Here is a 15,229-nt window from a genome sequence, read left to right on the forward strand (position 1 = left end):
GCATTTCTACACAGACTGCTTCAGTATCTGAGGAGTCACGAATGGTGCTGAACGTTGTGCAATCATCAGTGAACATCCCCACTTCTGACCTTATGATTGAAGGAAGGTCATTGATGAAGCAGCTGAAGATGGTTGGGCCTAGGACAGTACCCTGAGGAACTCCTGCAGTGATGTCCTGGAGCTCAGATGATTGACCTCCAACAACCACAACCATCTTCCTTTGCGCTAGGTATGACTCCAGCCAGCGGAGGGTTTTCCCCGATTCCCATTGATCTCAGTTTTGCTAGGGATCCTTGATGCCATACTTGGTCAAATGCTGCCTTGATGTCAAGGGCAGTTGCTCTCCCCTCACCTCCTGAGTTCAGCTCTTTTGTTCATGTTTGAACCAAGGCTGTAATGAGGTCAGGAGCAGAGTGGTCCTGGCGGAACCCAAACTGAGCGTCACTGAGCAGGTTGTTGCTAAGCAAGTGCCACTTGATGGCACTATTGATGACACCTTCCATCACTTTACTGATGATTGAGAGTAGACTGATGGGGCGGTAATTGGCCGGGTTGGACTTGTCCTGCTTTTTGTGTACAGGACATACCTGGGCAATTTTCCACATTGCAGGGTAGATGCCAGTGTTGTAGCTGTACTGGAACAGCTTGGCTAGGGGTGCGGCAAGTTCTGGAGCACAGGTCTTCGGTACTATTGCCGGGATATTGTCAGGGCCCATAGCTTTTGCAGTATCTAGTGCCTTCAGTCGTTACTTTTTTCTTGGAGACATATTAATATCAAGTATCGACAAAATTCAGAACTTTGATATAAATGAGATGGAAGACCTAGACAAGCAGAAAGGTGTTGAAACAAATAACTCCTATAGGAAGGTGGCTCACCACCACCTTCTCGGGAAATTAGGAATGGGCAACAAATACTGGTCTTGCCATTGATGTTCACATCTCATGAAAGAATTTTAAAAATCCCTGAGCATTGAGGCTTGCAAGGGACGAACGATAATTGAGAAATCAAAGCTGGAGATTCCACTTGAGTGCAAAATGGCTAATGTATGGGTACCCACATTCAGAAAAGGTGACTTAAACATAATGTCAACTACAAATCTGTTGGTCTTACTCCAGTTCAGTGTAACAATGATATTGATTATCAGTCCAATAACAACCTAGTAAACAGCAATACTGCTATAACAACAATAACTTCTATAATGGCTCCCCAAGGCCTTCCGCAGGAGAATGTTAAAATATGACATTGAGCCACATAAGTAGATATTAGGGCAAATGACCAAAAGCTTGGTCAAAGAGATAGGTTTTAATGCGTATCTTAAACGAGTAAAGCGAGGTGGAAGGTGTGGGAAGGGAATTCCAGAGTTTAGGTCCTCGGCAACTGAAGGCTTGGCCAGTGATGGTGGAGCGATTAAATCAGGGATGCTCAAGATTCAATGAATGCGGATATCTCGGAGGGTGGTGGGATTGGCTGAGATTCTATAGATAGGGAGGGGCAAGACCATGGAGGAATTTGAAAACAAGGATGACAATTTTAAAATCAAGATATTGCTTGACTAGGAGACAATGTAACTCAGCAAGTACATGGGTGATAGGTGAACAGGACTTGGTGTGAGTTGAGACACAGGCAGCAGAGTTTTGGATGACCTAATGTTTACAGAGGGTAGAATGTGGGAGACCAGCCAGGTGTGTGTTGGAATAGTCAAGTCTAGAGGTAACAAAGGCATGAATGAAGGTTTCAGCAATAGATGAGCCGGGACAGACAAAGGCAATGTTACGGAGATGGAAGTAGGCGGTCTTAGTGATGGCACACGTATGTCTCAGAACCTCATCTTGGGTCAAATATACCAAGATTGTGAACAGACTGGTTTAGTCTCAGACTTTGTAAAGTTCTTGCACACATAGATTGACCATCATTCAGCATCCTGAAGAGGAGTTGGCCCAAGGAGGGTGCTTCATTATCAAAGTCCTTCAAAGATGGAGCAGCTAGTGAAGATTTGGCCTAGTCAAATCTAGCTTGGACTTAAATGTCTAGAATATCAATGTGGCCAGTAAGGAAAAATGTGCTTTTTGTAGGTTACAGTCATAGAGTCATAGAATTATACAGCACAGAAACAGGCCCTTCAGCCCATCGTGTCTGTGCCGACCATCAAGCACCTATCTAATCTAATCCCATTTTCCTGCACTTGGCCTGTAGCCTTGTATGCTATGGTGTTTCAAGTGCTCAACTAAATACTACTTAAATGTTGTGAGGGTTCCTGCCTCTACCACCCCTTCAGGCAGTGTGTTCCAGATTCCAACCACCCTCTGGGTGAATTTTTTTCCCCCTCAAATCCCCTCTAAACCTGCTGCCCCTTATCTTAAATCTATGCCCCCTGGTTACTGACCCCTCCACTAAAGGAAAAAGTTTATTCCTATCTATCCTATCAATGCCCCTCATAATTTTGTATAACTCAATCAGGTCCCCCCTCAGCCTTCTCTGCTCCAAGGAAAACAACCCTAGCCTATCCAGTCTCTCTTCATAGCTGAAATGCTCCAGCCCAGGCAACATCCTAGTGAATCGCCTCTGCACCCTCTCCAGTGCAATCACATCCTTCCTATAAAGTGGTGACCAGAACTGTACACAGTATTCCAGCTGTGGCCTAACTAGCATTTTATACAGCTCCATCATAATCTCCCTGCTCTTATATTCTATGCCTCGGCTAATAAACGCAAGTATCCCATAGGCCTTCCTAACCACCTTATCTACCTGTGCTGCTGCCTTCAGTGATCTATGGACAAGTACACCAAAGTCCTTCTGAGCTTCTATACTTCCTAGGGGCCTACCATCCATTGTATATTCCCTTGCCTTTTAGTCCTCCCAAAATGCTTCACCTCACACTTCTCAGAATTAAATTCCATTTGCCACTGCTCCGCCCATCTTACCAGCCCAACTATATCACCCTGTAATCTAAGGCTTTCCTCCTCACTATTTACAACACCACCAATTTTCATGTTGTCTGCAAACTTACTGATCATACCTCCTATATTCACGTCTAAATCATTAATGTACACTACAAACAGTAGGGGTCCCAGCGCCGATCCCTGCTGTACACCACTGGTCACAGGCTTCCACTCGCAAAAACAACCCTCGACCATCACCCTCTGCCTCCTTCCACTGAGCCAATTTTGAATCCAATTTGCCAAATTGCCCTGGATCCCAATGGTCCCTTACCTTCTGAACCAATCTCCCTTGCGGGACCTTATCAAAAGCCTTACTGAAGTCCATGTAGAATAGATCAACTGCTTTACCCTCATCTACACATCTAGTCACCTCGAAAAATTCAAACAAGTTAGTTAGCACGATCTCCCCCTGACAAAGCCATGCTGACTATCTCTGATTAATCCCTGCCTCTCCAAGTGGAGATTAATCCTGTCTCTCAGAATTTTTTCCACTAGTTTCCCTACCACTGATGTTAGACTCACAGGCCTACCTGGTTTATCCCTGCTACGCTTCTTGAATAATGGTACCACATTCACTGTTCTCCAGTCCTCTGGTACCTCTTCTGTGGCCAGAGAGAATTTGAAAATTTGTGTTAGAGCCCCTGCTATCTCCTCCCTTGCCTCACATAGCAGCCTGGGATACATCTCATCTGGGCCTGGGGATTTATCCACCTTTCAGCTAACATTTCTTCTCTTTCAATGCTAATTTGTTCAAGTATATCACAATTCCCCTCCCTGATCTCTAAACCTACATCAGCCTTCTCCAAAGTGAACACAGATGAAAAGTAATCATTTAAAACCTCACCTATGTCCTTAATAGGGTCTACTCTTCCCTTGGTTATCCTCTTGCCCTTAATACACTTACAAAATGCCTTGGGATTTTCCTTTATCTTGTCTGCCAGTTTTTATTTTCATGCCCCCTCTTCGCTCTCCTAATTACTTTTTTAAGTACGCCCCTACACTTCCTATACTCCTCTAGGGCCTCCGCTGTTTTCAGCGCTGAGTCTGCCATAAGCCTCCTTTTGTTTCCTTATTCAATCCTCTATATCCCTTGACATCCAGGGTTCCTTGGACTTGTTGGTCCTACTCTTCACCTTTATGGGAACACGTTGGACTTGAACTCTCATTATTTCCTTTCTGAATAACTCCCACTGGTTTGATGTAGACTTTCCTACAAGAAACTGCTCCCAGTCCACTTTGGCCAGCTCCTGTTTTATCATATTGAAATCTGCCTTCCCCCAATTCAGTACTTATATTTCCGGTCCCTCTTTGTCCTTTTCCACAACTACCACTTGACCGGCTTCATTCCCTAGGATTAGGTCCAGTACCACCCCTCCTCTTGTAGGACTTTCTACGTGCTGGCTCAAAAAGCTCTCCTGAATGCACTTTAAGAATTTCGACCCCTTTAAGCCTTTTGCACTAATACTATCCCCTCTAATATTGGGGAAGTTGAAATCCCCTACTATTATTACCCTATTATTTTTACACCTGTCTGAGATTTGCCTCCATATCTGCTCTTCTATCTCTCCCTGACTGTTTGGAAGCTTGTAGTACACTCCCAGCCAAGTGATTGCCCCCTTTTTGTTTTTAAGTTCGACCCAAATGGCCTCATTTGAGGAACCTTCTAAGATAGCATCCCTTCTTACTGCAGTAATTGACTCCTTGATCAACAGTGCAGTGCCACCTCCTTTTACCCCCTCCCCTATCACGCCTGAAGATTCTATACCCTGGGATATTAAGCTGCCTGTCCTGCCCTTCCCTCAACCATGTCTCTAGAAATAATATCATATTCCCATGTGTTAATTAATGCCCTCAATTCATCTGCCTTACTAGTAAAACGCCTTGCATTAAAATAAATACAGTCCAGCCTTGCATTATTCACTTGTGCCTTAACAGGTCTATATTTGCTCTGCCCTCCAGACTGACTTAGTTTCTCTTCGAGATTTGATTGTGCATCACCCCATACTGTACCTCCATTCTGTATCCCATCCCCCTGCCAAATTATTTTAAACCCCCACCCCCCCCCCCAACAGCTCTAGCAAACCTCCCAGCAAGGATGTTGGTCCCGTTCCGGTTCAGGTGCAACCTGTCCAACTTGTATAGATCCCACCTTCGCCAGAAACAGACCCAGTGATCCAAGAAACTAAAGCCCTCCCTCCTGCACCATCTCTTCAGCCACGCATTCATCTGCTCTATCCTCCTAATCCTATACTCACTAGCACGTGGCACTGGGAGTAATCCAGAGATTACAGCCTTTGAGGTCCTGCTTTTTAATCTGCTACCTAGCTCCATAAATCTCTTTTTGCAGGACCTCATCCCTCTTTCTACCTATGTCATTGGTACCAATGTGGACCACGACCTCCGGCTGTGCATCCTCACCCTCCAGAATACTTTGTAGCCGCTCGGTGATATCCATGACCCTTGCACCAGGGAGGCAACTTACCATCCTGGAATCATCTCTGCGACCACAAAAACGCCTATCTGTTCTTCTAACCATAGAATCCCCTACCACTATTGCTCTCTTGTTCCCTTGTCTCCATCCCAGCACAGCAGATTCACCCATGATGTTCTGGTCATGACTCTCGGTGCACTCGCCAGAAAAACCCTCTTTCCCATCGGTACTCAGAACTGAATACCGGTTAGAAAGTGGGATGTCCTCTGGAAACTCCTGGACTGCCTTCCCTGACCTCTTTGTCCGCCTGACAGCCACCCAGTCCCCTCCGCCCCTGACTGTGCTCGCCCAAGCACCCGGTTGACCACCTCCTGAAACGTGCCATCCATGTAGTCCTCCACCTCGCAGATGCGCCACAGTGACTCCAGCCGCCACTCGAGCTCCGCACCCCGAAGCTCAAGCTTCTGCAGCCGGAGACACTTTCTGCAGACATGTTCGCCAAGATCACATGGCATGTCCACGACTTCCCACATTGCACAGGAGGCACATCCCACCTGGCCGAGCTGCCCTGCCATTACTTAACTTTACAATGAAATTTTGCTAGTATAATAACTTACCAGCTATTTAAATCAGCTTTATCCCCTGTACCTTTGAGGCTGAGAAGGCAGAAAAGAAAAAGAGCAAAGGGCACCTTCCACTGCACTCCCTCCCCCCACTGCTGCCAACCAGCGAAAAAACCCACACTCAACTTACAGTCTGACTCTGTGCAAACAGCACTGGTACAGCTAGTAATCACTAATAAATTACAGGTAGCTATCCTGGGGCTTTATTTTAAAAGGAACCTTTTTTTTCACTCTGGTCTATCTCAGTAATCCATGGGCAATGCTGCCCACCGACCAATCAGCCCACAAAATTTCAGTGATGTCGCTATTAGTTTTTTATCCGCTTATCAAAACCGAGCACGAGCTGACAGTCAGAGAGCCTGCCGCTGCCCTGGACGCAGGTAAGTGAAAGGCCTCGAGCCCCACTCTTTTATCTAACAACACCACTCCAGTCACGGTTCCTTCCAGATCCGCCGCTGCCCCGGACGTCTGTTAAGTGAAGGGCCTCGAGCCCCGCTCTTTTATTTAACAGCACCGCTCCAGTCCCGATTCCTTCCAGGTCCTTCCATGATGCTAAATCAAATAGTTGATGAACAGACTCTGAGACTTGGATGATGGTTTCCAGACAGTACCACTTAACCTAAGATGAGACTTTCATATCCAGAGTGTGGTGCCATCACAATTGGGTAACAGAAAGATATGCAGCTACTGATGAAGCTTTGCATCTCTAACTGGTGAAATCAGCAATCAATAAAGTATGGTGTGCACCAATGCAATAATGAGAAAGATGCACTTACACATATTATATTGAGTTGTCCTGCTCACTATAATGTTATATCTCCTGTATGATTCTTAATTGTCTAAAGATGAACCAATGACTATCATCTGGGTGTGATAGTTTGTGTAGATAAGTAAGGCCTCTTTGAGATTGGGATGGCTCCGAGAGGATGTATCACAATGGATGATCAGCACCAAGTTAATGTACTATGGCAGACTTGGTAATTCAATTCTTGAAGCAGGCAAGGCCACAGTACTCCATGATAATATTGATGATTTAACAGGCTGCCGACACTGATAGACATGTCACCGGAGCCTGACATTCTTCCTAAAAGCCTGCAAGCCAATGTGCTAACTGGTAGGCTCTTAACTTAACAAACATACTAGCTGTAGAGTTAAATTTCAATAGTATCCCTGTGCACATTTCGGGGGCTCTTAAACAACTTGTATCTAAGTTTCCTGGACTTCCCCCTACAAGCAAAGAATGTGCAAATTGTACTGGGAAACCAGAATTTGCACTTTGAAATATCTTAGGCGCTTAGTTTAGATACTCTGGAACATGACTGTGGGTTTCATCACATATCAGACACTGGGATGACGAGACAATTAAAAACACAAAAGAAATTGGATAGATGAGGAGAAACATCAGTTGCCATCAGACACCATGTTCTGAGGTTCTTCCAATTATACAGCTATTGGGGGATGGTAGCATACAGGTAATGTTACTGGGACAGTAATTCAGAAGCCTGGACTAGTCCTCTGGAGATGAGTTCAAAACCCACTATGACAGCCGGAGGAATTTAAATTCAATTAATTAATAAAGCTGAAATGAAATGCTTGTCTTTTGAATACTGATCATGAAATTACCAGATTGTTATAAAAACCCATCTGCTTCACTAATATCCTTCAGGAGAAGAAATCTGCCATCATTAACTGATCAGGCCTACAAGTGACTCCAGATACACAACAATGTGGCTGAGTCCTAACTGCCTCTGAAATGGCCTAGCAAAGCACTGAGTTGAGGGTGGCTCACCAGCACCTGCTAATGGGCAATAAATGCTGACCTTGCCAGTGACACTCGCTGATAAATGACCTGCTGCATAGTTTCTGCACTTTCTGTTTTTCTTTCAGATTTCCAGCATCCGCACTTTGTACTTCCATAAAAAAAGTTCATGGCCGTGGAAATGGTGGCGCTGTGGCTGGTGCTCCCCGGTGCTACAGAACTGGAGCTCCCATCTTGTCTACCTCCTGTGGTTTGACAGTCTTTGGTTAAACCGATAAAGAAGGCGATGCGCGCGCAGCTCCACTGTTTTCCTTCCTGAAGCACGTGAATGGTCTACGTCATCACAAGTAGCATCATGGCGGCGGCGAAGGTAGAGTATTATTGTTTCCGATCTTTCCATAGAGCTTCGATCCTTACTATTAAATGGCTTGTTTTCTTAGTAACTGAAGGTTCTCCGTTACTATCCTTTTTTTTTGGGGGGGGGGGGGGAGTATCTGCGCTGTTTTGATTAGTGAGTCAGGAGCTTATTTTAATATTTTAACTTAAAACCCCTGAAGGAGACTGCTGTGGGAAGCTGGGCTGAGTTGACAACTTGTCATTGGGGATATGCCACGAGTGCAGCAGCACCTGCTGGCGCTGTCGCCGGTTCCAGCTTCAGGCTGGCACGAAGTTGTGCCAGTCATTTACGTCCCTAGTTCTCAGTGCTTCCCCTGTAAGCAGATTGTGTGCTGTTTGCCAGACTGCTGGAGGATTTCCTTCCAGTGAACTTTTCATCTCAGGGGAACTTACAACTGTAAACACTTTTTCTCTCGTCACCATTCATTAATTTAGATTCACTTTGTAGAATGCTTTATTGCCAACTCTGGTCGCATAGTATCAAGGATGTAATGTTCATTTGTGAGGGAGAAAGGATCTGTTGATAGGGTGAACTGAAGTAGGGTGGGAGGAGGTTCATATGGAGCATAAACATTGGCATCGACCATTTGGGCCGAATGATCTGTCTTTCTGCTGTAACAGCTATGTAATATATTATTGTTAATTTATGTACGTAACATTCAACATCATTTTGTGAGAAGAACATTTTAATTAGTGTTAACTAAAAATAAGTCTGCATATTAGATCATGGAATGGTAGGAAATTAATGTCAGGACTTTTTTCCCATTTTCAATGTGAGTGGCCTCAATTTTAAAATTCTCATGCTTGACTCCAAATCCTGGCATGACCTCAACCCTCTTCCAGCCTTACAATCCTTTTGAGATCTTTGTGTCCCTCCAATTCTGGGCTCTTGCGCATCATTACACTGCCACAGATGACCATGCCTTTAGCTATCTTGGTCTTAAGCTCTCGAATTTCATCCCCAAATCTCTCTGCCTCTCATTCTTTTTTTTCCCTTTATTCAAATTGCTTCTTAAAATCTACCTCTGACCAAATTTTGACCATCTGACCTAATATCTCCTTATGTGCGTTATTTGCTAACACTCCTGTGAAGCGCCTTAGGACATTTTACATGTTGAAGAGTCAACATTACCGTAGGCCTTGTAGAAATTTAGGTATACAATAAGCTGTTTCCATTTGTTAATATTAAAAAAATTCCTGCATTCACTGTATATGTACTTTAGAAATGTAGAATTGAAAGGAACTAAAGCACATGAGATTGTTTAGTCCAAAACTCTGAGCTGGAATAGAGCTTTGTTTTATTAATATATGCATTGCAGTTTGACTGAAAGTTGTATGACCTTTAGATGAAATGTCAACTACTATTGGAAACTAATAACATAATAAATGTATAGATAATGTACAACCTGAAAATCTGAATACAGGAGACAATTCTGGGATTGGATGAGGCAATGTGGAATTATTAGATGGATTATAACCTGACCAAAAAAAATCTATATTCTGAATAACTTGCAATGAATGAGATCGAACTAGAAAGTTCTAGACAGGGAAAAACAGGCCTATTTTACCATGAATAGTTTTAAACCAAAGGACAAAAGATTTAAATAGCAAACATTTCAGAAAGGATAAGTTAGTAAAATAAGGGTTTGAAAATCCCAAGGCTTTTTATACGTATATAAAGAGCAAGAGGGTAACTAGAGAAAGGGTTCGCCCACTCAAGGACAGAGAAGGGAATCTATGTGTGGAGGCAGAGGAAATGGGTGAGGTACTAAGTGAGTACTTTGCATCAGTATTCACCAAAGAGAAGGACTTGGTAGATGATGAGCCTAGGGAAGGGAGTGTAGATAGTCTCAGTCATCTCATTATCAAAAAGGAGGAGGTGTTGGGTGTCTTGCAAAGCATTAAGGTAGATAAGTCCCCAGGGCCTGATGGGATCTACCCCAGAATACTGAGGGAGGCAAGGGAAGAAATTGCTGGGGCCTTGACAGAAATCTTTGCATCCTCATTGGCTACAGGTGAGGTCCCAGAGGACTGGAGAATAGCCAATGTTGTTCCTTTGTTTAAGAAGGGTAGCAAGGATAATCCAGGAAATTATAGGCCGGCGAGCCTTACATCAGTGGTAGGGAAATTATTAGAGAGGATTCTTCGGGACAGGATTTACTCCCATTTGAAAACAAACGAACTTATTAGCGAGAGGCAGCATGGTTTTGTGAAGGGGAGGTTGTGTCTCACTAACTTGATTGAGTTTTTGGAGGAAGTGACAAAGATGATTGATGAAGGAAGGGCAGTGGATGTTATCTTTCTGGACTTCAGTAAAGCCTTTGACAAGGTCCCTCATGGCAGACTGGTACAAAAGGTGAAGTCACACGGGATCAGAGGTGCGCTGGCAAGATGGATACAGAACTGGCTCTGTCATAGAAGACAGAGGGTAGCAGTGGAAGGGTGCTTTTCTGAATGGAGGGATGTGACTAGTGGTGTTCCGCAGGGATCAGTGCTGGGACCTTTGCTCTTTGTAGTATATATAAATGATTTGGAGGAAAATGTAGCTGGTCTGATTGGTAAGTTTGCGGACGACACAAAGGTTGGTGGAGTTGCGGATAGTGATGAGGATTGTCAGAGGATACAGCAGGATATAGATCGGTTGGAAACTTGGGCGGAGAAATGGCAGATGGAGTTTAATCCAGACAAATGTGAGGTAATGTATTTTGGAAGGTCTAATGCAGATGGGAGGTATACAGTGAATGGCAGAACCCTTAGGAGTATTGACAGGCAGAGAGATCTGGGCGTACAGGTCCACAGGTCACTGAAAGTGGCAACTCAGGATGATAAGGTAGTCAAGAAGGCATACGGCATGCTTGCCTTCATCGGTTGGGGCATAGAATATAAAAATTGGCAAGTCATGCTGCAGCTGTACAGAACTTTAGTTAGGCCACACTTAGAATATTGCATGCAATTCTGGTCGCCTCACTACCAGAAGGACATGGAGGCTTTGGAGAGGGTACAGAAGAGGTTTCCCAGGATGTTGCCTGGTCTGGAGGGCATTAGCTATGCGGAGAGGTTGGATCAAGTCGGATTGTTTTCACTGGAACGACGGAGGTGGAGGGGCGACATGATAGAGGTTTACAAAGTTATGAGTGGCATGGACAGAGTGGATAGTCAGAAGCTTTTTCCCAGGGTGGAGGAGTCGGTTACTAGGGGACATAGGTTTAAGGTGAGAGGGGCAAAGTTTAGAGGGGATGTGCGAGGCAAGTTCTTTACACAGAAGGGTGGTGAGTGCCTGGAGCTTGCTGCTGGGGGAGGTGGTGGAAGCAGGTACGTTTAAGAGGCATCTTGACAAATACATGAATAGGATGGAAATAGAGGGATACGGTCCCTGGAAGTGCAGAAGGTGTTAGTTTAGGCAGGCATCAAGATTGGCGCAGGCTTGGAGGGCCAAATGGCCTGTTCCTGTGCTGTACTGTTCTTTGTTTGAAAATCGTTAAAACCTCTTACGAGATCACAATCAGGAAGGGAGAATTACTACAAATGATTTTATGGTTACGGGAAATTGTTCAGAAAATTTTGAGAAGTGTGTAGATTTGTATATGATTACATAAGCAAATGTGAGAGTGACTTGAACATTGTGAAACAGGAAACAGTGTTTTCTTTTTCATAAAGTTCCCTGAATCATGGAACTATACCAGACTGTTTTTAATACCATCTAAATTATACAGTTAGATCTGAAGGGTACAAACTCTGACTCATAGCCCGCAAGCAGCCCTGGGCTCTAACAATCTAGTCTATGAAAACCACTTTAATTTGCACTTACTGAGCTCGATTTTTCTACTCATTGACAATGGATGGATGAAATATTTTGTGTATCTTTGACGTTAGCTAGTTTGTAATGTCAACATTTTGTGGACCTGGAGGTTTATAAGTGACTGCTTTTGTACTGTTACCTAATTGGTGGATAAATCCTAAGTGAAAACACTAAAATATGTTAACAAGATATATGCATATTATTGGGAGTTCTATGTGTGCTGTTCTATGTCAATGGTATGCACCTCTGCAAGCTGAAAAGAGAACAGGCTTGATCTCCTTTGAGTTCAGCTGCCTCTGCTGCTTCCCCTAGCTCACCAGGCCAGACTTCCTCTAAGGTTCCCCCCATCGTAGCCTTGAACTTGCATTGTTCTCAAGTTTCTCTCCTATCTCCCTTTGTGCCCTCTCCGAGCTGACTTAACAAACCTCCAGGTATACAGAATGTTGACATTACAAACTAGCTAACGTCAAAGCTACACAAAATTTTCCATCCATCCATAATCTTATCCATGAGACCAATGTTCCCTTTAAAATTTAGTTATTCACAGACAGTTTTGTCATTGCACTGTCCCTTTAAATTTTTTTGCGCAACCCGGTACGCATGGTACTTATCATGGAATAAGGCCTGCCTGGTAACTGCTAGGCTGCTGCGCGGCCAAGCACCTGCACAGCTTAGTTGGAACGTTGCATGAGATCCAGCTCTTGTTGCCCGATCCTATTCCCACTAATCTGCTGACCACCCAACTTCCCGTCCTAGCTCCTGTCGAACCTGATATTGTTACTGGTTCTCTCTCTTCAGGTACTGCTTCCTGTCTTTCATCCCTCTCACCCAACATCACCCCTCTCAAAAATCAATCTTTTCCCCCTCTGTCTTTGCAAATTACAGCCCCATCTCCAACCTCCCTTTTCTCTCCAAAGTTTTCAACATGTTGTTGCCTCCCAAATCCATGCCCAACTTACCTGGAGCTACACATTTGAATCCCTGCAATCAGGTTTCTGCCGCTGTCACAGTACTATGGCAGCCTTTATCCAAGTCACAAATGACACCCTGTGTGACTGTGACAAAGGTAAACTTTCCCTCCTTATCCTTCTAAATCTGTCTGCAGCCTTTGATATGGTTGACTACGCCATCCTCCTCCAATGTCTCTCCACTGCCATCTTACTGGGTGGGACTGCATTTGCCTTATTCCATTCATATATCTAATCATTGCCAGAGAATCACTTACAATGGCTTCTCTTCCTGCTCCTGCACATATACCTCTGGTGCCACCCAAAGATTTATCCTCAATTTCATCCTATTCATCCTCTGATTTTAGCAAGGCTTTTGGCAAGGTCCCACATGGCAGAATGGTTAAAAAAATAAAATCCCATGGGATCCAGGGAAATGCAGCAAGGTGGGGACAAAAGTGGCTCCGTGGCCGGAAACAAAGGGTAATTGTTGACGGGTGTTTTAGCGACTGGCCGGCTGTTTTCCGTGGCGTTCCACAGGGCTCAGTACTGGATCCCCTGCTTTTTATGGTATATTTTAACGATTTGGACATAAATGCAGGGGGCATGATCAAGAAGTTTGCAGATGACACAAAGATTGGCTGTGTGGTAGATAGCGAGGAGGATAGCTGTCGGCTGCAGCAAGATATTGATGATCTGGTCAGATGGGCAGAAAAGTGGCAAATGGAATTCAACCTGGAGAACCGTGAGGTGAAGCATTTAGGGAGGTCACACAAGGCAATGGAATACATGATTAATGGGAGAATACTGAGAAGTGTAGAGAAAATGAGGGAGTGAATATCCACAGATTCCTGAAGGTAGCAGGACAGGTCAATAAGGTGGTTAAGAATGCATAGGGAATCCTTTCCTTTATTAGCTGAATAAAGCAAATATATAATAGAATATAAGAGTAGGGAGGTTATGCTGGAACTGTATAACTCATTCATTCGACCACAACTTGAGTACTGTGTGCAGTTCTGGTCACCTCATTATAGAAAGGATGTAATTGCACTAGAGAGGGTACAGAGGAGATTTACGAGGATGTTGCCAGGACTGGAAAAATGCAGCTATGAGGAAAGATTGGATAGGCTGGGGTTGTTCTCCTTGGAACAGAGAAGACTGAGGGGAGATCTGATTGAAATGTACAAAATTTTGAGGGGCCTGAATAGGGTGGAGATGAAGGGCCTATTCACCTTAGCAGAGAGGTCAGTGACTAGGGGGCATAGATTTAAAGTGATTGGTTGAAACATTAGAGGGGAGATGAGGAAAAACCTTTTCACCCAGACTGTGGTGGGGATCTGGATCTCACTGCATGAAAGGGTAGTTGAGGCAGAAACCCTCAACTCATTCAAAAGGAGTCTGGATATGCAACTCAAGAGCTGTAATCTGCAGGGCTACGGACCAAATGCTGGAAGGTGGCATTAGAAAATGTATCGTTTTTCGGCCAGCACAGACACAATGGGCCAAGTGGCCTCTTTGCCTTAAAATTTCTATGATTCTACAGTGTCAGGTTCTACATAAACGCTGACAACACTTAGCTCTATCTCACCATCGCCCCTCTCAACTCCTCCGCTGTCTCTGAATTGTCAGACTGCTTATTTGACATCCAGTATTGAACGCGCAGAAATTTTCTCCAATTAAATTTTGGAAGACCAAAGCCATTGTCTTCGGTCCCCAACACAAGCTCAGTTCCCTCAACACCAACTCCTTCGCTCTCCCTGGCAACTGTCTGGGGCTCAACTAGACTGTTTGTAGCTTTGGTGTCATATTTGACTCTGAGATGTGCTTCCAACTACATATCAATGCCATCGCAAATATGAACTAGTTCCATCTTTGTATCATCATCCGACTCTGCCCCTTCCTCAGTTCTTCTGCTGAAACCCTCATTCATGCCTTTGTTACCTCTAGACTTGACTATTGCAATGCACTCCTGTCATAAATTTCAGGTCATCCAAAACCCTTCTGTTCATGCCCTAACTTTTACCAAGTCCTGTTCACGCTCCAGGTTAAGCAACACCTGCATTTTAAAATTCTCATGCTTGTTTTCAAAACCCACCATGGCATCACACCTCCCTATGTCTATAATCTCCACCAGCCCCATAGATATCTGCGCGCCTCTAATTCTGGCTTCTTGAGCATCCCGATTTTAATTGCTCCACCATTGGTGGATGTTGTCATGCCCACACAAGCCAAACTTACGAACTATAAAATGAACTTTTGAAGTAAACCTGAAATGGACACTTTTCTTGTAAACAAAATGGAGTAAGAGGTCAGGTGACCCTTGCCTGCCAATAC

The 15,229-nt window shown here is 44.3% G+C and overlaps 1 protein-coding gene across 1 annotated transcript in view; it reads left to right on the forward strand.

Annotated features, from left to right (window-relative positions):
* The first annotated feature begins 8,070 nt into the window (after window positions 1-8,070).
* tbc1d15 (TBC1 domain family, member 15) overlaps window positions 8,071-15,229 on the forward strand; it is a 72,291-nt gene continuing 65,132 nt past the window's right edge. Inside the window, exon 1 of the mRNA XM_068050431.1 lies at window positions 8,071-8,123. Coding sequence (XP_067906532.1) covers window positions 8,082-8,123 — 42 coding nt within the window. The 5' untranslated portion in view covers window positions 8,071-8,081. The remainder of the gene's footprint in view (window positions 8,124-15,229) is intronic.

The sequence above is a fragment of the Heterodontus francisci genome, chromosome 18 (genome assembly GCF_036365525.1).
Source record: "Heterodontus francisci isolate sHetFra1 chromosome 18, sHetFra1.hap1, whole genome shotgun sequence".
NCBI classification, from domain to species: Eukaryota; Metazoa; Chordata; class Chondrichthyes; order Heterodontiformes; family Heterodontidae; genus Heterodontus; species Heterodontus francisci.